The sequence below is a fragment of the Poecilia reticulata genome, chromosome 4 (genome assembly GCF_904066995.2).
Source record: "Poecilia reticulata chromosome 4, P_reticulata-male-v2, whole genome shotgun sequence".
In the NCBI taxonomy this organism is placed as follows: domain Eukaryota; kingdom Metazoa; phylum Chordata; class Actinopteri; order Cyprinodontiformes; family Poeciliidae; genus Poecilia; species Poecilia reticulata.
Genome location: NC_088833.1, coordinates 23,981,548 through 24,003,051, shown reverse-complemented (window position 1 = coordinate 24,003,051; position 21,504 = coordinate 23,981,548). Strand labels below are relative to the sequence as shown.

Here is a 21,504-nt window from a genome sequence, read left to right as displayed (position 1 = left end):
TGGCGGTGTTTCACCGCTGCGCCATGACACCGGGCGGCTTGCAAGCTAATCAGCTGGAAACAAACTACACTTGAGTCACGGCGGTTCACATGTGGGTGTGACCCGAAACCACAGGATTAAATGGTCCACCATAAAACTATTTATCATTGTTATAACAAACCATATCCAGAGGTGTAGCATCAAATTATGCGTAGCATGGTTTTTTTAAAATGATTGCAGAGGAAATTCCAGCCTTTTTATCTCCCTCAGTTTTTATTTTCATATTTGTTTCTTAAATATTTGAATATGTGACCTTTCACTTGTTGAGCTGGTCCCTTCATTGTGTGGTAGTCCCTTGATGGAAAATTGGTACGTTATGTGCTATGATGAAAAAACAAAACACTAATCTAATGTGGTTTTGTGGTTTAAAAAACGTTCAGTGCGTCACGTCTGTTACAGAATAAGCTTAGATAATTAATAAGCCAAACATTTGTAACAACTCGCCTATTACAGTTAGCTACAAAAAATGAGAACATCTTACAAATAATTTAAGAAAAAAATATTTTTTTAAAGAATTAATTCCAGTTCATTTTAATTCATGACTTTCAATAATGAAGCGCTACGTTGTGATCGCTGTCAGGAGGGGGTTGGCCACAAAAGGAGATTGTTAAAGAAGCCAGTTCACAGAGCATTATATCCAACTGCGTTACTGGAAAGTTTAGTGGAAGGAAAAGTGTTGTCTAAAGGTGCAAAATTAATAGAAATAATTGCAACCTTCAGAGGGTTGTAAAAGTCCTTATAGGGTTTGATATGAATACAAGGCGTGAACGGCTGCTGGAGTCAGTCTTGCAAGAGTCAGGAAAATGGGCTACAACTGTTGTGTTGCTTGTGTTAAACCACTCTGCATCCAGAAAAAACGTCAGAAACATCTTAACTAGCCAAGGAGAAAAAGGACTGTCCCAAAGTCCTGTTTTCAGAGGAAAATAGATTTCACATTTTTATCTAGAATTCAAAGTCCCAGATCCCTGAAGACGGTGGAAAGATTTAGAGCTCTATCCATCTATCGATTAGTCCAGTTTCCACAGTCAGTGATTATTTTTGGAGCTGTAACATTTGCTGGTGTGGGGATTTATAATTTTCAAAATTAAAAGAAATAACCAAACTATATGCAAAGATTCAAAACACACCACTCTGTGTGTATGAATAGATATATCTGTCAGATTTGAGCTGAATTACTGAAGTAAGCTGACATTTCAGTGACATTTGAGATTCACTTGTATTTTATATAAGCCACTGTAAGACGGATACCATCACATGACGTGTCCCATGTTTTCGTTTAAGTGCCCACACAGGGAAATCCCACTTTTTTTTTTTATCACACTATTTTAATTAGTCTTGCTTCTAAATATAAAACCTCACGCCATACATGTTTGACCTTTTACGTGCTTATCTGGTGGCCCGACTGCGTGATGACCCCTTTATGGAATATTGGTACATTTTGTGCTTCAAAGACAAACCAACAAACTGATCTGAGTTATTTCTGCAGCTCAAACATGAGGAAGAGGAAATATCTTGAGGTAAGTTAATAAGATGAAGCGCAGCGATAGCGTCATGTATATTCATGTAAATAAATGGGTTGCAAGATCACACAAGTTCATATTTATTTTTTTAAAGGCTTTTGAGCAATTTTTTTAAAGTAATAAAAGCAGTCTACTTGAATCCGTTTATAAATATATGTACAACGATCGGTATAAGCTACTATAATTTTTTCAGTTCAGACTTTTCAACATTTTCTTTGGCTTTTGCTAAAGTGCATGAAACACCATTTATTAATGTGATTCCTTTTTTTTATTTGTAAGTTATCATCAATAGATCATGAATATAAAGAATAGATCACTAAAACAGCTGGGCTGTTCAATACATTTGCTGGCGAATAGCATAGAGCAATCTGATCACTGCATTTATACACAAATCTTAAAAAAAAAACACTAACGTGATGTATTTTCTATAATTTAGCACAATTATTCCTTTTATTTCATATTACAGTGTTAACTATTGCACACCGATTGTCATACTTAAAATGAGGTTAAAAAAATAATCTAAATTATCACAAAATTATGAGTAGTTTTAAAATGAGCTGAGTTGACATTAGTCGCTCACTTAGACCGGCTCTCTTCTCAGGCCGCCTCTATGCAGCGAAACGTTCATTTTGTGTTTCTTAAACAATAAAGTAAACGGTAGCAGCCTTCACCGACTCACCTCAGCAACATGTGGGGGAGGGGAGCTGCTGTGACACTTTACGCTCCAAACGGCGGAAGAAAACTATATAACTATAAATAATAAAACTATAAACTATAAATAATAAAATTACTTTTTTTTACTTAGATAAGTTTTATTTTACTCTTAGGATAATAAGTGATGGTTTTACTCAATACTGAGTAAACGAATGTTGAAAAAAATTGTAAGAAAAATGACGCTGTAGCTTTTCTAGCAGCTTTGAGGCAGAGATTTCCTAACAGAGCTTCCCAGGTTTAATTGGACTGAAAGGTGAACCGTCCGTCACAGAGACGTCCGTCTGTTTGTATTCCGCTTGGTGACGTCCTCATCCTGAAAAATGTCCCTTTTATCACCATCCGTCCTTTTGACTGATGCAGTGGAAAAAGTGTACAACATTTCACTGTCTGACTGTACATTTCCTGCAGAGGTAATGGCTGCCATCTGTCCTGACCCGACACTCCACGTCATCAGTATCTGGGAGCACGGGCTGGTTTCCTTCAGCCAGACGCCTTCAGATGACACCAAATAAACGCTCCAACATCTTTTCTAATGCAGATTCACTTTTATCATCCATGACCTCTTCAACCCACTGAAAGCTTTTCATTTGTCTCTCTGTGGGCGTTTTTAATGGGCTCAGTCTGGCTTTTCACGATGATTGGCTTCAGATGTTTTCCTACCATTCAGAGTTGGACTCATTTCTTTCCGTTTGTCTTTTGCTTATGTTGTGTATTTTCTATTATCAAGGGATATTGATTTGAGCTTTCTGTTCCAAACATTCAATGTCTTCCTTGGTCTTGTAATGCATGTAAATTGGACAAGCCAAAATGTAGAGCACCTCAGGTCAGTTAATGCCTACTAACTACATCGATGAGAAAGTCTTGTGTGGATATTTTTTTAAATGAATAATAACTCAAGAGAAATTGCTAAAGTTAATCAGAACTCAGTCTCTCTTGGACCATGATGTGAATCTGTGACTTGGTTTCAGGCCTCTTCTCTCCTGCTTCCCACCACAAGATCCTTACCAGCCCCCCATTCAGCCCACTTTCAAAACTTCCTGGAAACACCTCTGCTCCGCAGTAAAATGATTTTGAATTTCACATACGGTTAGGGCTACATTTACTAACCACCGTTTACTACTTAAATTTCAAGCAGTAAACATAACTTTGAGCTTTACATCATGTTATTTCCTCATCAAAATCATATTTTTGAGTGTTGCCTCGATTCTTCCAGGCATGTTTGAGGACTCTAATCTCCCATGGCAAACATACCTGCGTAGGACCTAGTCCCGCCTTTAGAGACAAAGTTGTTCCTTGGTTTTCAAGATTCCCTCACTCAGTTCCTGCAGACTAGCCAGGAGCAATTAGCAAACACCTGATGGAAGTGCGCATCTCCTGAGCTCATTTGTGCAAGCTGCCTCTCTGTGATGACTTCCTGAAGGCAACGCTTCAAGAAGAGGAGTACTTAAAGAGACGGAGGCCCAATTTCATGGCGTTAAATGACAAAATCAAAGTTCTTCGTCGTTTTTATAACAACTGAACATAGTAACTTGATTGTGCTATAAAATGATACCATCTTTTAATTCCCCTCAGTTGTGTATTACTTTGTGCTGGTTCATTGCATAAAATCCCAGTAAAAACACATTGTAGTCTTGGGAAGACGGTGAGGGAAAAAAAAAAGTAATTTTTGCTAAACACTTACTAAAACAGTCTGAATATTAAACCTTAAAGAGAACAAAAACACAGAGCTGAAGTGTGGAGTAAAAATAAAATGCTAAAAAAAAAAACAGGGCAGAGTGTTTATTGGTTCTCAGTCTTCACACCAGACAGCGCATCACTCAGAGGAGAGGTCACAGCGCTCGCCGCGGCCGCGACACAGGCAGACAGAGACACACGGAGTCAGGTGAAGGTCAAGCCGTCATAGCCGCTCTTGGTAAACAGTGAATGAAACCCGACAGGTGGCACAGAGTCACATTGGTTCAAAGAATAAACTAACACTTCCTCGGGTCGAACGCCTTTGCTCGACTGAACTCAGGTGAGCGACACAAAACGGGTAATACAGTGGAAGCTGTGCGTGTGCAGAGAGTATGGTCAGTTTAAGGGAAAGCGTCTGGTGAAGCAGAGAAAAGTAAAGCCTGGCGCTTTAAGCTCTACAGGGAGACAGATACTTGCAGCTTCTACTCCTACACAAAACAAAAATGGATCTCACGTCAATGTCGGCTCAGCATCTACGACTGAAACGTCCCAAAATTAATTCGACGCGTTTCCGTTATGATGACCATACGCTGTACAGAAGTGAATAATAATAATAATAAAAAAAATGTAAACTCAGGTAACAGTGAGGGGAAAACATCACAAAAAGTGCTTGTCATGATCATTAAACTCAAATTCACAGATAACCCATAAAGCACTTATTTGCTCTGGTATAAAACTCAGTTACATAGGTTGTCATTTCATTTATCATTGTCAATTAGCTTCAGATAAAGCAAATGCAAAAAAAGGAAAGGTGATCGCCGTCAGGATGATGGGGATCCGTTCCCCCAGCTGCTTTGCTCCACAGTCCTCTCTGCAGATTCTCACATTCTTCGCTTCGATTCTCATGCAGTCACTCGGTGCCTCACCGGCGCCGTCCGGTTAGGAAAACAGTCTCCAGCGTCCCCACGGTTAAATGCACTTTAACCTTCTTTGTCCCTTTGGGCCGAACCTCTGGCCGGGCCTGTCTCCACAGTTTGTGGCACTGTCCCTCCAAAGCAGTCCCTTATTCTGATCCGGTTCAGTTCGCACTTCCGAGTTCGCCTTTTCTTCACACGTCCAGCACAAAGTGAGCCAGCGTGGAGCAGTAGCGTCAGCCGCTAGTCACACGGATGATTGGGTAAACTGGACGCCCGCTCTACCCCCACCGCTGCTCAGCAGTGGCAGGGCGCCTCATCTGGCTTTGATTACATTGCTTTAAAAAAAAAAAAAAAGAAGTATGAACAGGCACCCAAATCCTCTCTCTCTCACACCCACACACACCCACACACACTTGCAGACACACATTACACATGCCTTTGGCTTCCTCACTCATTCTTCCACAGGTTCGTCCACCATAACATCTCTTTTTCTCTCATTTATTTTCCTAACCTGATCCTCTCCATCTACATAATGTCTGACCTCAACAAAAGTGGCTATTCTGAACCATTAAACTGTACAGTATGCTGTGTTAAAGGACAGATTTTCTACATCGGGGTGCGTGTCTGTGACGTTGGGGGGGATCACCTCAGAGATGAAGGACATGAGGTAAGAGTTGGTTCTGAGATTTGTCTCCCACTAACCACCTGCTCTGCTCCAGCACTGGACCTCAGAGACAGGCCACACACGTGCCTGTACACAAATCAGCTCCTGCTAATACGGTACAGCGCGCAGAGTGGAGGGGTTAGGCTGTGTAAACACACTGGTGCATCTAAATAAATTACTATTCCACTGAAAACGTGGCTTATTTCAGTAATTCAGTGACGTATAACTCATATTATATAGATTTATTATGAACGGTGCAATAAGTGGCAGGCTTTAATTTCTGTTAATTTGAACAAACGTAGCTTCTAGCTAATGGAAACGGTTACTGCTCAGGTCGGGTAAGCCACACAAAGTTACCGTTAAAGAAGCTGGTCGTTCACATGAGCATCCAGGCAGATTAAGGAAGGTTTAGTGGAAGGAAAAGAGTTTGGAAGCGATCCAGAAGGAGTGCCAGACATTATTTTACAATTTCAATTGAAACAAGCCAACTTTTTGACAATTTTCTAATTTACCGAGATGCACCAGTACAATGTAAACTAACACCTGTTCGTAAAATGATTTGCCGTTTCTGAATATCACTCCGCCCTCCTCTTCTCTACCAGGTTCTGCTCGTGTTTTCACATTAGGATTTCTGCGGCCCACAGACTTTAGCTGATAACCCTTCAATGTCTCATCAACCTGAAGGGGGGAAAAAAAAAAAAAAAAGTGGTGAGGCTGACATCACTTGGCACTAATCGCGACCTACGAGGTTTCCTTTTCTCCACCCACGACGCCACTTCGATAGGAGCCTAAAACTGAGCCAGGACTGGTTGAAACGGACAAAAAAAATCTATTTTTTTCTGAAAATTTCCCACATCAATAATAAAGGGTTCAAAGAAAATATTCCAAAAGTAGAAAGAAAAAAAACCAAAAAAAAAAACCATTCGTATGTAACAGACAAACCCACGTTGCTGGGCAACAGTAATACTGTGAACTGCACCATCCCTCTCTCCCAGAAGAAAAAAACAAAAACATATACCGAACACAGAAAAAAAAAAAAACAGCCTAAAAACAGACTCTGTATGGCTCCGGGTAGCTTCGAGTGTCTGCTCCAGAACGGAGGCTTCAACAAACCAAATGGGCCAGAGGGGAACAGAGGAGATAAAATCACGAGTCATTAGTTCTTGTTTCTTTCCCTCCTGGACTTTTCACAGCTTCAAGTCTTTAGTGTTTTGGATGCGCGAGTCCAGGAAACGCAGCATTTCCTCTCTGGTGAAAACATTGGAATAATAATTAATTAATTAAAAAAAAAAAAAAAACCTGGAAAGCATCCGTCCAACCGCGAACTTAGCTTAGATTCTGGGTTTATCGTACCACTGTGGACCACAGACGAGATTTGTGAAAAATCTAAAGAAGCTCCACTCGCCCTGATGCAGTTGTACAAACATCTAGTAAATTCAGTAAATGACAGAAAAACAAGGGCAAGTTCCCCACTAAAAACTGTACACACTCAGGAAAGGAGGGAATTGTTCCTGCAGAAGCTGGAGCCCTTACGTTCACACCGATGTGACAACAGGACGTTACGTGTGTGTGATTCCAAGTAATAGTTGAGCAAAAACAAGCAACTAAAACTGTAATAATCAAGTAAAAATGGCTCTGGAGCGTGTTCTGACCGAACGAAAGCTGGAAGGAGACGTGATTAAAATGAGCTTGCCTCTTCAGAAAGAATACTAATGAAGCTGCAGATGTTGAAGTATGAATGCGTGTGTGTGTGTGTGTGTGTTGGGGAGGGGGAAAGTGTAAGGGCTCCGCTGGAGTGCTGAACAAAAGACACAGAGAGCGAGTGGGAGTCGGGAGCAGTGGTGCAGGTCCTTGTTCAGTGGTCAGCACATCCAAAGCGGTCGCTTGTCTCCACACAGACCTGCGCTCACACACACAGACACAACTAGGAACTCTGGTTAAGGCAGTAGTGGCAGGTGAGGCTGCGGTGAGGTTGGAGTGGGGTGAGAGTCGGTCTATCGGGGCTCATGGCAGTGAAAGCTTCCACTTCCTTGTCCTCCTCGCTTCCTCATCCCTCTCTTCCCACCGTCCGCTCACTCAAATGACATCAGATTGGCTGGTACCTGCATTAAGAAACAATCATTTACAGAACACACGCCGTGTGTTTGTCTGTGACCCTGAAGGTGTGCGTTTCTTTTTTTTTTTTTTTTACCTGTTGCCTATTGCTCTGACAGGCAGCACTAAGATGTTTGAACCAGAGCAAAGCGTTCATCCTGTTTCCTGCCTGATACTTGTACGTGTTACCTAGGCAACAGAGAGAGGGGAAATAAAAAGTGCGAAATGAGGAGCGCCTCGTTTCCACCGGCGCTCTCAGCAGTCGGCGAAGACGGCTGAAGTGCTGCTCGACTTTTGGTGACCCAGTAGAATGAAAGCAAAGTCACAGTTGATGCTACTCTAATGAGGAATGCCAGATTTGAAAAGTTTAGATGAATTTATCATCCTAAATAAAATAAAGTTTGACCAATTTTTGGCAAAAGTTCGCTAAATTGTACAGATGCCTATAAAAAGATTTCACTCCCTTGGATGTTTTACACTTTTGTTGGTTTTACAAATCAGCACGTTTATTTATTTGTCAATATTTTCAAGAAGTCAGTTTTTTTTTTTACATGTATTTTGTAAAAAAAAAAAAAACAAGCCTAATTTTGTTGATTATAATTATTTTTAAAAGCAATAAAAAAAGGGCAAAACATCCAAAGGGGATGGATACTTTTTACATGCACCTGACATATAGGCTGGGAAAGGTTTTTTCTATTAAATAATTTAACTATGTTGTAGATTAATGTGTCTCATTTTTCTTTCAGCAAATCCAGAAAGTGGACTACAACACAAGGAGGCACTGTAGGTGAAAACAAATTACCTTCAGCCACAGCTGGCCATAACTGAAACATTAAAGTAGCCCAGGTCGTATTTTTCAGTCTCACCGTGCTCAGAGTCGGTCAGCAAGAAGACGTCAGGATGTTCCGGATCGTCGGCCATCATGGCCATCAGACCCACCACGCACACGCTCTTGCTAGACGTGGACTTAAACTGGCAGGAGGACAAATAAAATGGACACAGTTAGCTTCGCACAATGTGTTACATGCAGCAGGAGATCAGAAGCCGACACCCTCCATAAAATCACCTCCGACGAGAATAAAAACATAGAACTACGACTGCATCAGGAAAATAGGGGAAACTGCTCGACTAGTGTTTGCATTTTTTAAACATTCTTTGTAGGTTCTAGTTATTTTAGGGTAAATATCTTAATATTAGGACCAAACACTATGTAATTATCACATTTAACATTATGTGCTTTAAGTGAAAACACTTCTGTCAAATATGATTTTAAAGGTTTTTAAAATCATATCAGGTTTTTAAAGGTTCCTAATAGAAAAAATACTAAACAGAAGTTGGACATATGTAGGAGAATGATTTACTGTACACATTATTGGGATACACAGTTTGTGAGGACTCCTGCTAAACTATTCACACATAGCAAATGAGATGCAGGTAGTTTTTTTCTGTACTTTCCTAAAAGCCACTTATGAACAGAGGAAGCCTCTAAAAGCTCAAACTGGAGCGGAAGAATTACTGACAAAAGCTTTGTGTGAAGCCACTCGGACACAGCTCCTATCATAGCGCAAACTACGACCGGTCACTTCCCACCAAGCCTCTGGACATCTTGTGCACTCGGCTGTTCCCTTCTCCCACCTCTCGGTTTTACTGAATCTTTCCTTCCTTCAAACTACCGAGCAGAACGATCCAGTGCATCACGCAACATCTCATTAAACAGCTTAAAAAAAAAATAAAAAAAAAGGATGTAGCTTTTTGCCTTTGTTTTCTGTTAGCAAGAACAAGCAAAATGTTTTTCTCTTAGTTCATCAGGGAATTAAGCCGTTTTTAGAGGTGCGCAGGTAATGACCACCATGTGTTCACTCCTAATAAAATACACAGGCGCCTTTGGAGCATTCCTCGCACAACTGCAGCTCATATGGAGAACAAGGCTCTGTGCGTCTGTGTTCTGTTCGTTGCCCTCGTCTGCCAAAACAACTGAAATGACCTTGAGCAGCGCTCGCAAAAACGCAAGCGACAACTGAAGGATTCAGTACGACTTACATGCTTCCTCTCTGTGGCCTTCAGGGACTTGGCAGGGTAGTAGTAAAGCTGAGTTCCACAAAGCGCCACCCAGTATTTGGTCCAAGATGCCACCTGGACGCACAGAGACATATTAAGATGAACCCAACAGTGAATGAGTAGCCTCATTTTTTTTTTTTATCAAAAAATACATGTGCTCAGAAATGTACGGAAATGTATGTAAAAAGAAAAGGAACCCAAAAATTATTTGTTTAATGATTAAAAGGAGATTTTTGCAAAATAATTTCATACATTTATCAATGCATGAGAATTTTAAGTACATGTCTTTCTTCCAGATAAAGTTTTAAATAGGAATCATTTCTGTGACTCAGCTAAAGATCACTGGAGCGAATACAAAACAGTTTTCAGATGAGGATTTCCCTTACAAAGGGAGAAACTAAGCAATCCAAACCAACCTGATCCTACGTGCCACTAAACATATCTGCCATTTAAATGTGGTAACTAGCAATGAGTATGTGAAAATGTAAATTAACAACAGTTGCTGTTGTAGTAAGCGACAATTAGCCTTCAGCCTTGTGGGGAACGTTTGGCTCACTCTTCAGCCATATTGAAGAGTTTGCCAGGAAAATAAGATCTCAAAAAGTTAATCGTTTTATCATAACAAGTCCAGGCTTTAACAAAGCTCTTGAAAAACTTATTTTTGGTACATGGATAATTGTTCTGCTGGATCAGGCCTACATGTGCTTAATGTCAAACTGATGGACAGACTTTCTCCTGTAAGATCTTCTGCTAAACAGGAGAATGTATAACTCCATTGATTATTGATTACCACTCGTCCAAGAGCAGAAGTAGAAAACAGTTCCTGAAATCTGCTACCGACACCACTTGGAGTAATTTTGTAATCTGGTCAATCACCGTAGCCATAATAAATTACTCTGTTTACTCTCTGCTCTTAAATTTATTTGTGCTGCTTTAGATCTTTTTTCATACTTTGTTTAGTCAGATTGGTCCTGTTAGAGTAATTTTTCCCAGCAGGCCTGCCAATAATCAGGCCTGGATATCGCAGGTGGAACTGGAGCAAAAAAACAAACAAAAAACAAACAAAAAAAAAAAAGTCATGGAGGTTTATATATTTTCCAACAGTGCCAAGCTGATTTAGACAGATTTATCCCTTTACAGTCATAATGTGACGCTTTTTGCATTTACTCGGGTTATCTCTGTCATGCATCAAAATCTGTTTGATGATCTGATACATTTAAGTACAACAGACACGCAAAACCAGAAAAACACCTGATCTAATTTCATAGTGGTGCACAGGGAGCAGAGGTATTCAGCAGATCGTATTCTTTCTGCACCCGTTCTACAAATCCAGCTTTTACTACCCAGGTGTTTCTGTATCAAGTTTTTAAATATAAAAAGCACATGGATGCACACTGCATGCTCCTGATTTAAATGACCGTATAGAGCAGGGGTCACCAACTCCAGTCCTCGAGGGCTACCGTCCTGCAACTTTTAGATGTGTCTCTGCTCAAACACACCTGGATCAAATAAACTGCTCATTTCCAGCCTATTGCAGAGAGGAATGAATGCTGGTGAGGAAATTCAGACATTTTGGAGCAGAGGTGAATCTAAAAGTTGCAGGATGGTAGCCCTTGAGGACTGGAGTTGGTGACCCCTGGTATAGAGCATGTTCTCACGGTTGGTTTCTTGCCCTCTTTGAGCACGGTCTTCCGCCTCAGCACCCCTTGGACGGTGACGGCTCCGGGGTAAAGGTGAACGGCAAGTTCCTCCGACTCAGCTGAGCTGCAACAGAACAGAGACAGACATCACACGCCATATAACCAAAGTCCCATGCATCGCCATGCAGAACAGCGAACCAGAATAAAACCGGAGAGAGACCAACAATAAAAGCAGAAACAATCTGCACAGCTACCTTTAATCCCGTCTCTACCGAACTGTAACATTTTTATGGAACATTTTTCTGTCCGCCTTTGACAGAACTGATATTTCACAGATGAAAATCTTAATGCTGCCGTTTGCGAAGGCAGGAAAAGACGTGGTAAGGTGGAGTGCAGATTGTGTCTGTCTGGAGGATCAGAGCAGGAAACTCGGTGAAGAAGGCTGGCAGATAAAGAGAACTATGTCCAGAACCATGAGCTTCAATATTCACCCTACAAGAGAAATATATGGAAGCAGAAAGCAGCCGTGCCCACTTCATAACATTATTGTTACTGCAACGAGTTTTGTTCAGGCATATTGACAGATTCTAAGCACACAATGAAAAACATTCGATGAGGTTCGTCTTTAATTCAGTTTAATTTGTTAACCCTTGTTTGCTCTCCAGAGCTTTCCAGGGTTCCCAGTCCTTTATTATTCATTTTAAAACAAAACTGTGAAGTTCACTGTGAATTTTTGGACAAATACATACAGACAGAGCGTGCGCTAGCTAGCTAGGTACCTAGATGACTAGCTAGCTAGACAGTCAGCTATCTATCCATCTATCTTGCTAGCTATCTATCTAGTTAGCTAGCCAGATTCCAGACTTTTTCCATATAGATAACTAGCTACCTATCTAGCTGGCTAGCTTCCAGATTTTTTTCATATTTTCCCAGACAGAGTAAGAAACCAGCCTCTCTGTGGCAACACCTGCAGATAGCTGTGACGGTGCAATTAAGGACTAATCGTAAACTACATAACTCATAAACGTGCTATAAAAACGTTATTTTTTTTATTGCCAACAGACAACTTCACTGTAGTCCAGTTAAAAATTTCCAAGATTTAACAATGTGAGGTTTGATTATTTTGGAACATCATCACAGGACAGCATACTGATGATGTGGTCAAATTATTGAATTTTGTGCGTCAATATTTTTAAATCTTAATCATAAGTTTTAAGCATAACTGGATCTCTGTACTTCTCAGGATTCATTTGTATAGACAGATGTGTTTTTGATTGCTGAATTGGAGATTTCAGTCAAAGCTTTCACAGCCAGAGCAATTCTGCTATAAATTTTAAAGCCATCTGCAGTGAAGTTTGTTCCATCATTTCATAGTTTTCGCTTTTTGAGCAAGACCGCAGTGAAGTTTTCTGACAGCAACACGAGAGGAATCTTTTATAGCCAATTTAGTACGAATGATGTGGTTTACTGGCGGTAATTAAATGCACCGTCACGGCTAGTCTTTATTTGTAGCTACATAATGCTCTGTGGAAGAGCAAACATGTCGACACCAAATCACTGAGATGAACAGAAGGGAAGGATCAATGTTTTATCTTTTTTTTTTTTTTATCTCCAGTCAAACATCTTATAAAAAAATTAGTTTCCTTTCAACATGGAAAATACGTTATTTTCCATTAATGAGATTTCAAGAAAAGCACATAAAAAATAACAGCAGCGACGGCCGGTTTCTGCTTCCATAGGAATGTCTTCATTGATTCTCTTCGTTTCTCCATCAGCAATCAGGATCTACTTTATGTCCATTAATATGAGGAGTGCAGAGTGTCTGCAGGGATTCATTATAGCTCCAAGCTGTACAATACTAGGAAGATCAGAACTGACGCACAAGATGTTTTTTCCCCCTTCAAAAGCTTTAAAATAATTTATTACCAGATCATTTAAACATAATTCTTCAACCTAGAAGTGGGCGATGTGACAGAAATATTAATGCCATCAATTTCCCTTAAATTCACCATCACGATTTTCACTCAATTTTCCAAGAAAAACCCCCCCAAATATTTAACAGAGCTTTCAGGTGAAAGAAATTAAAAAAAAAAAGATTTTCATCCATTTGTGCAATTTTGTCAACTTCTATCAACCACAACTCAAACTGAAAAAGCAGTCAGCCTCAGGCTGTAGAGCCAAAATCAAATCCTGCAGTTTAATTAAAAAGGTAAACAACATCACTTAGGTAAATCTCATTCCAACTGTTTAAAGCCGGTTTTATGAATCCAATGCCGAAAACTGCTTTAAGTTGCAATGGACAGATTTGCCTCACACAGGGTCCAACACTGTGCTGTTTTATTATGATTTAAGTTATTAGGGAGGCGAAAAACAGAACAGTGGAGAAAACAGCAAAAATAACATTTCTGATGATAACGTTAGAAAAAAAAAAAAAATTCCCTTCTCACCCTCCGTGAGTGGTCTGTTTCATCCTCTGAGCTCGGGTTTTCTACCAGAGGCCTGGGAGCTTGAGGGCTCTGCGCAGTATCTTGGCTGTGCCTAGAACTGCACATTTCTGGACTGAGATGTCTGATGTTGTTCCTGGGATCTGTTTTAGCCACTGCTGCTGTTTGGGGGTGACTGCCCCGAGGGCCCCGATGACCACAGGCATCACTGTGGTCGTCACATTCCAGGTCTTTTCCAGTTCCTCTCTGAGGCCCTGGAAAAGGCCTGGAAGGTGATATATATATATATATATATATATAAACATCACTAATTGGAATTTTTCAACAACGAAATCAAAAACTTTCCATGATAATTGATCAACAATACGATAAATACCCACCCACTAGTAAGATATGATTATATTGTATTTACTTTAACATTAAAACCGGTTTGACATCACAAAAAAGCAAAATCTGAAAAATCTAAGAATAAAAATATTTTTCACAGTATATAATCAAATGTTTACTGTCATTTATTTCCAAGTTGTTGTCATTATAAAGGGAGAAAAAGATTCATTAGATCACATCTGTAAATTGTATCATATTCTACATACAGCAGTACCTACATCAGTTTTCTTATTAATTTCTCTGCTGCTGTAATCAGGCCAGATTTGGTAGCTAAAATGTTTTGATAACTTTATCACATCGCCCACTCCTACTTTAAGCTGCAGCTCTAGTCATCCTGTCTGTTTAAAGCTATCGGAGGCCCACGCCTCCATTTTAACCTCCCACCATGTGTGTGTGAGTGACAGACATGCAAGAAAATCGAAAAAAAGCCGCAGTTAGAATATAGAACAACAGCAGCAAAAAGACAGGAACCTGCAGCCCCATAGAGAGCCTCTTCTCTGTGTCCCACCAACACGTGGACAGCACTATCACCCCAAACCCCCAGATTACGCCCCGACTCTACACCGGCTAAACACCAGCACGCAGCGGCCTGGCAGCGAATGAAGCGTGCGGGAAAAAAAAAACAAACAAAAAAAACAAAACAGAAAAACAAAAAGGCTGAGAGAGCTTTTTGGATCAGATGGAAGTTGGTTCTGGTCGAGGTGGGTGTACCTGCTGGGCCTCAGGACTCCTCTGTACGGGATGCGGGCCACACGGGTCACTGGGCCCAGAGAGTGATAGAACCGAGTCCTGTTCAGAAATTGGATAAGATAGGACAGGATAGGATACGGGGCACGGGTCACTGTTAATCTGTGTGTGGGTTTTATTATAATTTTATTTTTTTTCCCGTTCAAACTGCAACAGGTTAGCTCTGAATGAGGAGCGGTCAGTTAGTTAGAGGACTAAAAATGGATGTGAGGTACTTTAAAAACAAAACAAAAACAATGGTGCTTTGGGAAAAAGAGGTTAGGATGATTCTTCAGGGTTGTGGAATTAAAAAAAAAAGTTTTATTCCCGATCAGGTCAGTGTGGCTCTGTATGCTTCACACGCACGCACGCGCGCGCACACACACACACACACAAGGGCATTAGTAAAAAGATTTATCGAAGCACAGAAATGCATTTTTAGGCTGCCGGAGGAGCAGTAGCGTCTGCATATCGGCGCTCTGTTTTGAGAGCAGGAGTGGCGGGGTGAGGCGTGACGGCCTGAAAGCAAACGCTGGGAAGATTTATTGCAGTTTATTTGCACAGGCTTTCTTAAAAAAACAAAAAACAAACAAACAAAAAAAAACAAGACATGTGATCACAGCGATGAAAGTGTTTTTTATGATCTGCACGGTAAACTGCAGAAATGGGATGCATTACCTCTCAAAAGCTGGCCAAGACATCTCTTCACTGAGCTCGGAGCCCTCACTGCTCCCTGTACCGGGGACAGAAACCATATGGTGAATGTCACCGTGATGCAACCTGGCTACCGCTGTGGCTTTTCTCATCAACGTTACGGAGGCTTCAGTCTCACCGAGCGAAATGCCACTGGACAGAGTTGAGCTCTCTGCCTGTCCCCTGCTGGGACTGTGGCTCTCCAACACACTGTCATCCAGAAGATGACGGGAGCCAGCGTTGGGAAATGTGGCGCTTTTAAACTCTACTGTGTTCATCTTATGGATAAAACTGAGGAGACACAACACAGCAGAGAGGAGGGACATAAAGGGAGCTGCCAGCACTGCTGTAGGATAGAAGGAGAAAAACAAAAAAAAAAAACCCTTCGCTTCTCGCTTCCTAGCTGACTTAAAGCCATGATTGAGGGGGGAGCGTGGGGGGTGGGAAATTAATAAATAAATGAATGAATGAATGAATAACATAAATACGTGAATGAATAAATGGATGAAAGAATCAATGAGTGACAACAAAAGTCAGACTGACTTGTAGCCCAGGCTGTGGCACTTCCTGTGTCCGTAGGGCAGCAGGTTCCTGGGGGACGGAGGAGTGGCGGGGACGTCGGCCGCTACGGACCCCTTACGACCACAGAGAGGGGAGGACGACGCTTCCTGACCTGTTAGAAAAAACCCCAAAAAACACAAATAAATAGAGACAATTACAAAAGCAGAAGAGAGCTCCAAAAACTCTGACTTACCAACCAGATCCTCTTTGGAGGCGTTGGCTCGAGGGGTGCTGGTGCCTGGCTCGATCTTCTGAGACAACCTGGGCGGAAACTGTGAAATTAGTCGCTTCCTTTAAATTAAAAATGAGATGAGTAGTGACTGTCGTTACAATAACAGAGAGCAGGAAACCAAATCAGATTAGCACTGTGAAGTATTTTTGTGCCTCAGTGGAAGAAAGTTGCTTTAGTTAAATAGCCAGCAAAATGATTAAAATATGCATAAAAACTTCTTTTTTTTTGGGAGAAAAGCATGATACTGCCACCACCGTGTCTGAGATGGTGCTCTGGGTTGTTCGTGGCAACTCCTTTTCAAATACGACTTTCAATGAATATGTCACATACAAGCGTAGTAGAATGTGTTTAAGAGTATTTTTACTGCAAAACTGTTCTTGATTCTACATGAATGGTTCCTTGAAACGCCATAAATGTAAAGACATTAAAAGTTGCATTGTAATGATGAGGCAGAAAACGACAAATATCATCAGTGCATCAGAACTTTTTCCATTCGTCTTCACATATTACAGTTACTAGCATGTGATGTGCGGCTTCCTTAAAAATACAAGCAGCTCTTATGGAGACTTGAAAACCCCTGAGATGTCCCTCTGACAGGAACTTTGCCAATTCCGTGTTTTTTTTTCTCTTCTTATCTTTTCTGACTATGCAAATATATTTGGGGTCTTTATTGTCACAGTCCAGTTGTTTTAAACTGTTAAATGTTTGTAGATGTGACTAAATTTAGGTCAATAGTTCATTTTTTGACTCATGGAGATTTCCACACATGATGCACATGTCCTTTTTGTCTTTCCTATTGTCAAGTGTAGTTAGTTAGTTAGTTAGTTAAAACTTTATTGTCATATTGCATACACAAGGTGAATACAAAACGAAATTTCGTTGCATACAGCTCAGGACAGTAAATATGTATATAAATATAGAAAATATAGAGTGAAGGAATAACAGTAAAAGAGTTTAGAAGTGCATGACATTGCTATATCTCAACAAAACAGAAAGATTAAGTAACATCTACTAATGTAAAAACCTTTTAAAAAGTTGCAGTTTTAATAAAAATTTTTTGGTGCTTAATAAGTGAGCGACTGAGCCCTTTAACACATTCATCATCTGTTTCTTACTTGTAATTTTCATCCTCCACAAACTTCTGCAGCTCCTCGATGTACCTGACAGAGTTCAAATACTTCTGGATGTGAGGCAACACTGGGATATCTGAGAGAGGAAACGCATTCATGCACCAGAGCAGAAACACGAGTGAATTAATTCAATTTACAACAAAACAATCAGAAAAACGTCAAAATCCACACACTCATCCAAAAAGCTACAATTTCTAGACTACTTCCTCTTTTAATCCAAAAATACGGATTTAAAATGATGATTTATTTTTCTTTTCTTCTTTATTTCTCATAGAGGAATAGCTCAAAAGTTGTACTTTGCCAGTATTTGTTTTAATAATAATACTGTGGCTCTGTGGGTAGAGTAGTCGTCTTGTAATCGGAAGGTTGCAGGTTCAATTCCAGCTTCCTCCTGCCACGTGTTGATGTGCCCCTGGGCAAGGCACTTAACCCCAAGTTGCCTACCGAGCTGCGTATCGGTGTATAAATGTGTGAGCGTTTGTGAGTGCGAATGGGTGAATGTGGCTCTAGTGTAAAGCGCTTTGAGTGGTCAAAATGATCGGATAAAGCGCTATATAAGTTCAGTCCATTTACCATTTAATATCGACGGTATTCACCCTATGGGACTGTGTGGAATAAAAAACTGGCTGAACTATAAACGATAACGGCACAGTCTTCCCTCTTAGGGAACAGGAAATGAAGCGAAGAGGCTGCGATTCTTGTTCATCTTTTTACCCCATTCTTATTTATTTATTTTTTTTATCCTTAGTGTTTTCAATTTTTAAATAAAAAACTTTGACAAAATAGACAAAAAGGTGTTTTAATTTTCTCTAAATCATATCAATTTAAAACTGCCAATAGTTGTTAAATCACATGAGATATCTATGTGTTTTTATCTATAGTCATGTATTAGAAAATACTAGCAAAATATTCCTCAGTTGATCTGACAGCTGGATATTCTGGCTCAGAGGAATACTCTGTGAACGTCACTGGGCGTCCAGTAGGGGGCAGCAATCAGGGCGGCTAGTGTCTAATCAAGTAGCTTACACTCCCAGTTGGGCTGCAGAAGGATTGAACATTTAATGTCAATAGATACTTAAATTTAAAGATAATTTTGAAAGTATTCAACTTGGGAGGCTTTCCATGAGAATTAATTTATTTAAAGACACAGGATCATATTAAAACATTTTTGTTTTGTCCTCGTTTAATAAGTTCAACATCAGTAACTGTTACTATTGTTGCTTTCAGTCTTTATTGCAGTGTCCGAGTGTCTTGAAAAGCTCCTTATAAATAAAATGTTTGATTATTATTATATGTAAAAAATATGAATCTTATAAAATCTGCAAAATTTAATTAATGCATGTGTTTAGAACAAGTGTTGAACTCTGAGCTGCAGTTATAGTAAATGTATTTGTGGCCTAAATACCTCCGCAGTCAGCAGTGCGATGCGAACGTCTCGTTTAGGAAAAGCAACTAATATTCAAGGGTAAATACAGAAAATCCTGCTTCCAAGATTTGTCAGAATCTTGAAGAAAACTCAAGATTCGTGTGAAACAGATCTTCCCTGAGCGCAAACTGCCACAATAAATCCTCTTAAATTCCAAGTTTATCGTCGTTTATTTCCAAACAAATCCTTTCCAATTCCTGTGAATTTCAGTTAATCTTCTTTGAAAGTTTAAAACTCTTTGAACATGGCTGAAATATTTCCACGAGCATCGAAGAAAACTACTTCTGGGAACTTGTGAGCGTATGGAAGTAAATATGTGCATTCAGAATCTGAATAAAAAATGCATCTGAAACTTGAATGTTGTATATTTGTGCTTACTTTTTCAATTTAAAAAAAAAAATTCGGTGTAATTATTTGTACATGTTTGCAATTTTCATTTGTTAAAAAAATTCACATTCCTATTTCAAAGTGATGAAATTTTCAATATATATATTTTTTCAGTGTTGAAAAATTTAGCATATAAAAAAATTAAACATTTAAAAATTCAAATGTAATATTTTCAGTGTCCTAAAAATTAAACTTGCTCAAATTCGCTGTCTCAAAATCAGCGTCTAAAAATTCGCTGTACAAAAATGGCAAGGTTACTTCAGGTCACAGACATTAGCAATCGTTGTCAGATTGCCAATCACATGACCCAAGTGTCATATTGAAGAAATACCAGCATCACCGAAGCCAGCGACCACGGAGGCGAACGCAAACCCAAAGGTGGATTTAATGCTTTCATATTTCTCTAGTATATTTTATTTTGCGCATGAAGTTTCATACATTATCTTAAAGCTTGATTTAAAACACGGGTGTGGGCCGTTGTTAATCTTACACCATGTAATGCTGGCGTATTGGTTCTCGCTACCTGCTAGACCCCCGCTCCCCTCCCCCCTTCTCTTGGCTGTCCCACACCCAATTTTCCCGTGTTTTATTTCAAAAAGGAATACCACTTGCGCCAAGTCTAGAATCTTTAAAGATAACTGATGGGTGGCGACTTTCTGGGCTGTTTGTATGTCGTCTTAGACAGGCAGTCTTAGTAAAGTCGTAATTTTCCAGGAGATGCTACCGCTAATGTAGTAAGCTAATATGACTGCCTTGTATGCTTAAAGGAGGGGCTGTGAACTTTTCCGACATTAATTCTCGATATTCTTTAGGTTCTAACGGGTCGGCAGAGTGTTCCTCTCCTGATCCTTTCTGTCTGAAAATCATACAGCAGCAAAATGCGTAACGATGGACGCTTAAAAATGGCTTGCATTCATCCTCACTGACACTGTTCAGTCTGGTATATACGTCTTCCCTCAACTGTGTTTTGCTCCTAAGGACGGTGGAGTATCGGTAGAGGACGATTTAAAAAGACGCAGGTTGATAGCGGCTCACCACGACTGCGTATGATTAACAACGGCCCAAACCCGTGTTTTAAATCAAGCTTTAAGATAATGTATGAAACTTCATGCGCAAAATAAAATATACTAGAGAAATATGAAAGCATAGACTCACCGTTGGGTTTGCGTTCGCCTACATGGTCGCTGGCTTCGGTGATGCTGGTATTTCTTCAATATGACGCTTGGGTCATGTGATTGGCTGGGTGTTGAAATCTGACGACGATTGCTAATGTCTGTGACCTGAAGTAACCTTGCCATTTTTGTACAGCGAATTTTTAGACGCTGAATTTGAGACAGCTAATTTGAGCAAGTTTAATTTTTAGGACACTGAAAATATTGCATTTTAATTTTTAAAAGTTTGTTTTATATGCTGAATTTTAACACTGAAAAAAAAATATATTGAAAATTTCATCTCTGAAATAGGATTGTGAATTTTTTTAACAAATGAAAATTGCAAACGTACAAATAATGACAGAATTTTTTTTAAATTGAAAAAGTAAGCACAAATATACAACATTCAAGTTTCAGATGCATTTTTTATTCAAATTCTGATGGCACATATTTACTTCCATATAAGCGCGTCTCACCGTAGGTGCAGGATCTTTGCAGGTCCGATATGATTCGGAGGATGTTGTTCATCAGGTTGGACCTCTGCTCGTTCTCCAATATGCTGCCTGTGGACGGGTAGGCCGAGTCGATGTAGGTCAGGTCGGATAGGTACATCCCTGAAAGAAGAAGAAGAAGAAGACTATTTGAGTCTACATGCATTAGATGACCACAAACAAAGCAGGCTTTTTGAACAGGCGTCGCTCCAGTATGAGCAGACGATCACAGATCTTGTTTTTTTTGGCAGTCACTTAGAGCACAAGTTAAAGGTTTATCACATAAATGATGACTTCAGGGGACAAACACGGGAGCCGCTTCCCGCCGCGCTGGGAGATCCGTGAGCAATGAGCACATTTCAGGAGCAGTCTGATGGGGTCGTTTTTCTTACTCTCGTCTTGCTCAATGGCTCTTTCACACGCCAGGCCAGAGATTGAACGCAGATGTGCAAAGTTCATCACTTAGCAGATGAGAGAAGAAAACCTTCAGCTGCTTATCCTCCCTGAGAACAGAGCCGCTCTTAGATGCTTGGACAAGCTAATGGCCGAAGTCCAG

General features: G+C 40.1%; 1 protein-coding gene across 8 annotated transcripts in view; it reads right to left on the bottom strand.

Annotated features, from left to right (window-relative positions):
- Positions 1-4,037: 4,037 nt before the first annotated feature.
- Positions 4,038-21,504, bottom strand: part of ralgps2 (Ral GEF with PH domain and SH3 binding motif 2) — a 99,465-nt gene continuing 81,998 nt past the window's right edge. For 5 of the 8 annotated variants that reach the window (XM_081606507.1, XM_081606509.1, XM_081606508.1 and 2 more), the window contains 12 exons: positions 20,934-21,071; positions 17,479-17,569; positions 16,325-16,392; positions 16,114-16,243; positions 15,710-15,861; positions 15,556-15,610; positions 14,863-14,940; positions 11,339-11,444; positions 9,663-9,755; positions 8,489-8,594; positions 7,720-7,811; positions 4,038-7,630 (listed from right to left, as the gene is read on the bottom strand). In XM_081606507.1, the coding sequence (XP_081462633.1) occupies positions 7,601-7,630; positions 7,720-7,811; positions 8,489-8,594; positions 9,663-9,755; positions 11,339-11,444; positions 14,863-14,940; positions 15,556-15,610; positions 15,710-15,861; positions 16,114-16,243; positions 16,325-16,392; positions 17,479-17,569; positions 20,934-21,071 (1,139 nt within the window). In that variant the 3' untranslated portion in view covers positions 4,038-7,600. The remainder of the gene's footprint in view (positions 7,631-7,719; positions 7,812-8,488; positions 8,595-9,662; positions 9,756-11,338; positions 11,445-14,862; positions 14,941-15,555; positions 15,611-15,709; positions 15,862-16,113; positions 16,244-16,324; positions 16,393-17,478; positions 17,570-20,933; positions 21,072-21,504) is intronic. The other 3 variants (XM_008407328.3, XM_008407329.3, XM_008407330.3) reach the window with 3 other exon arrangements.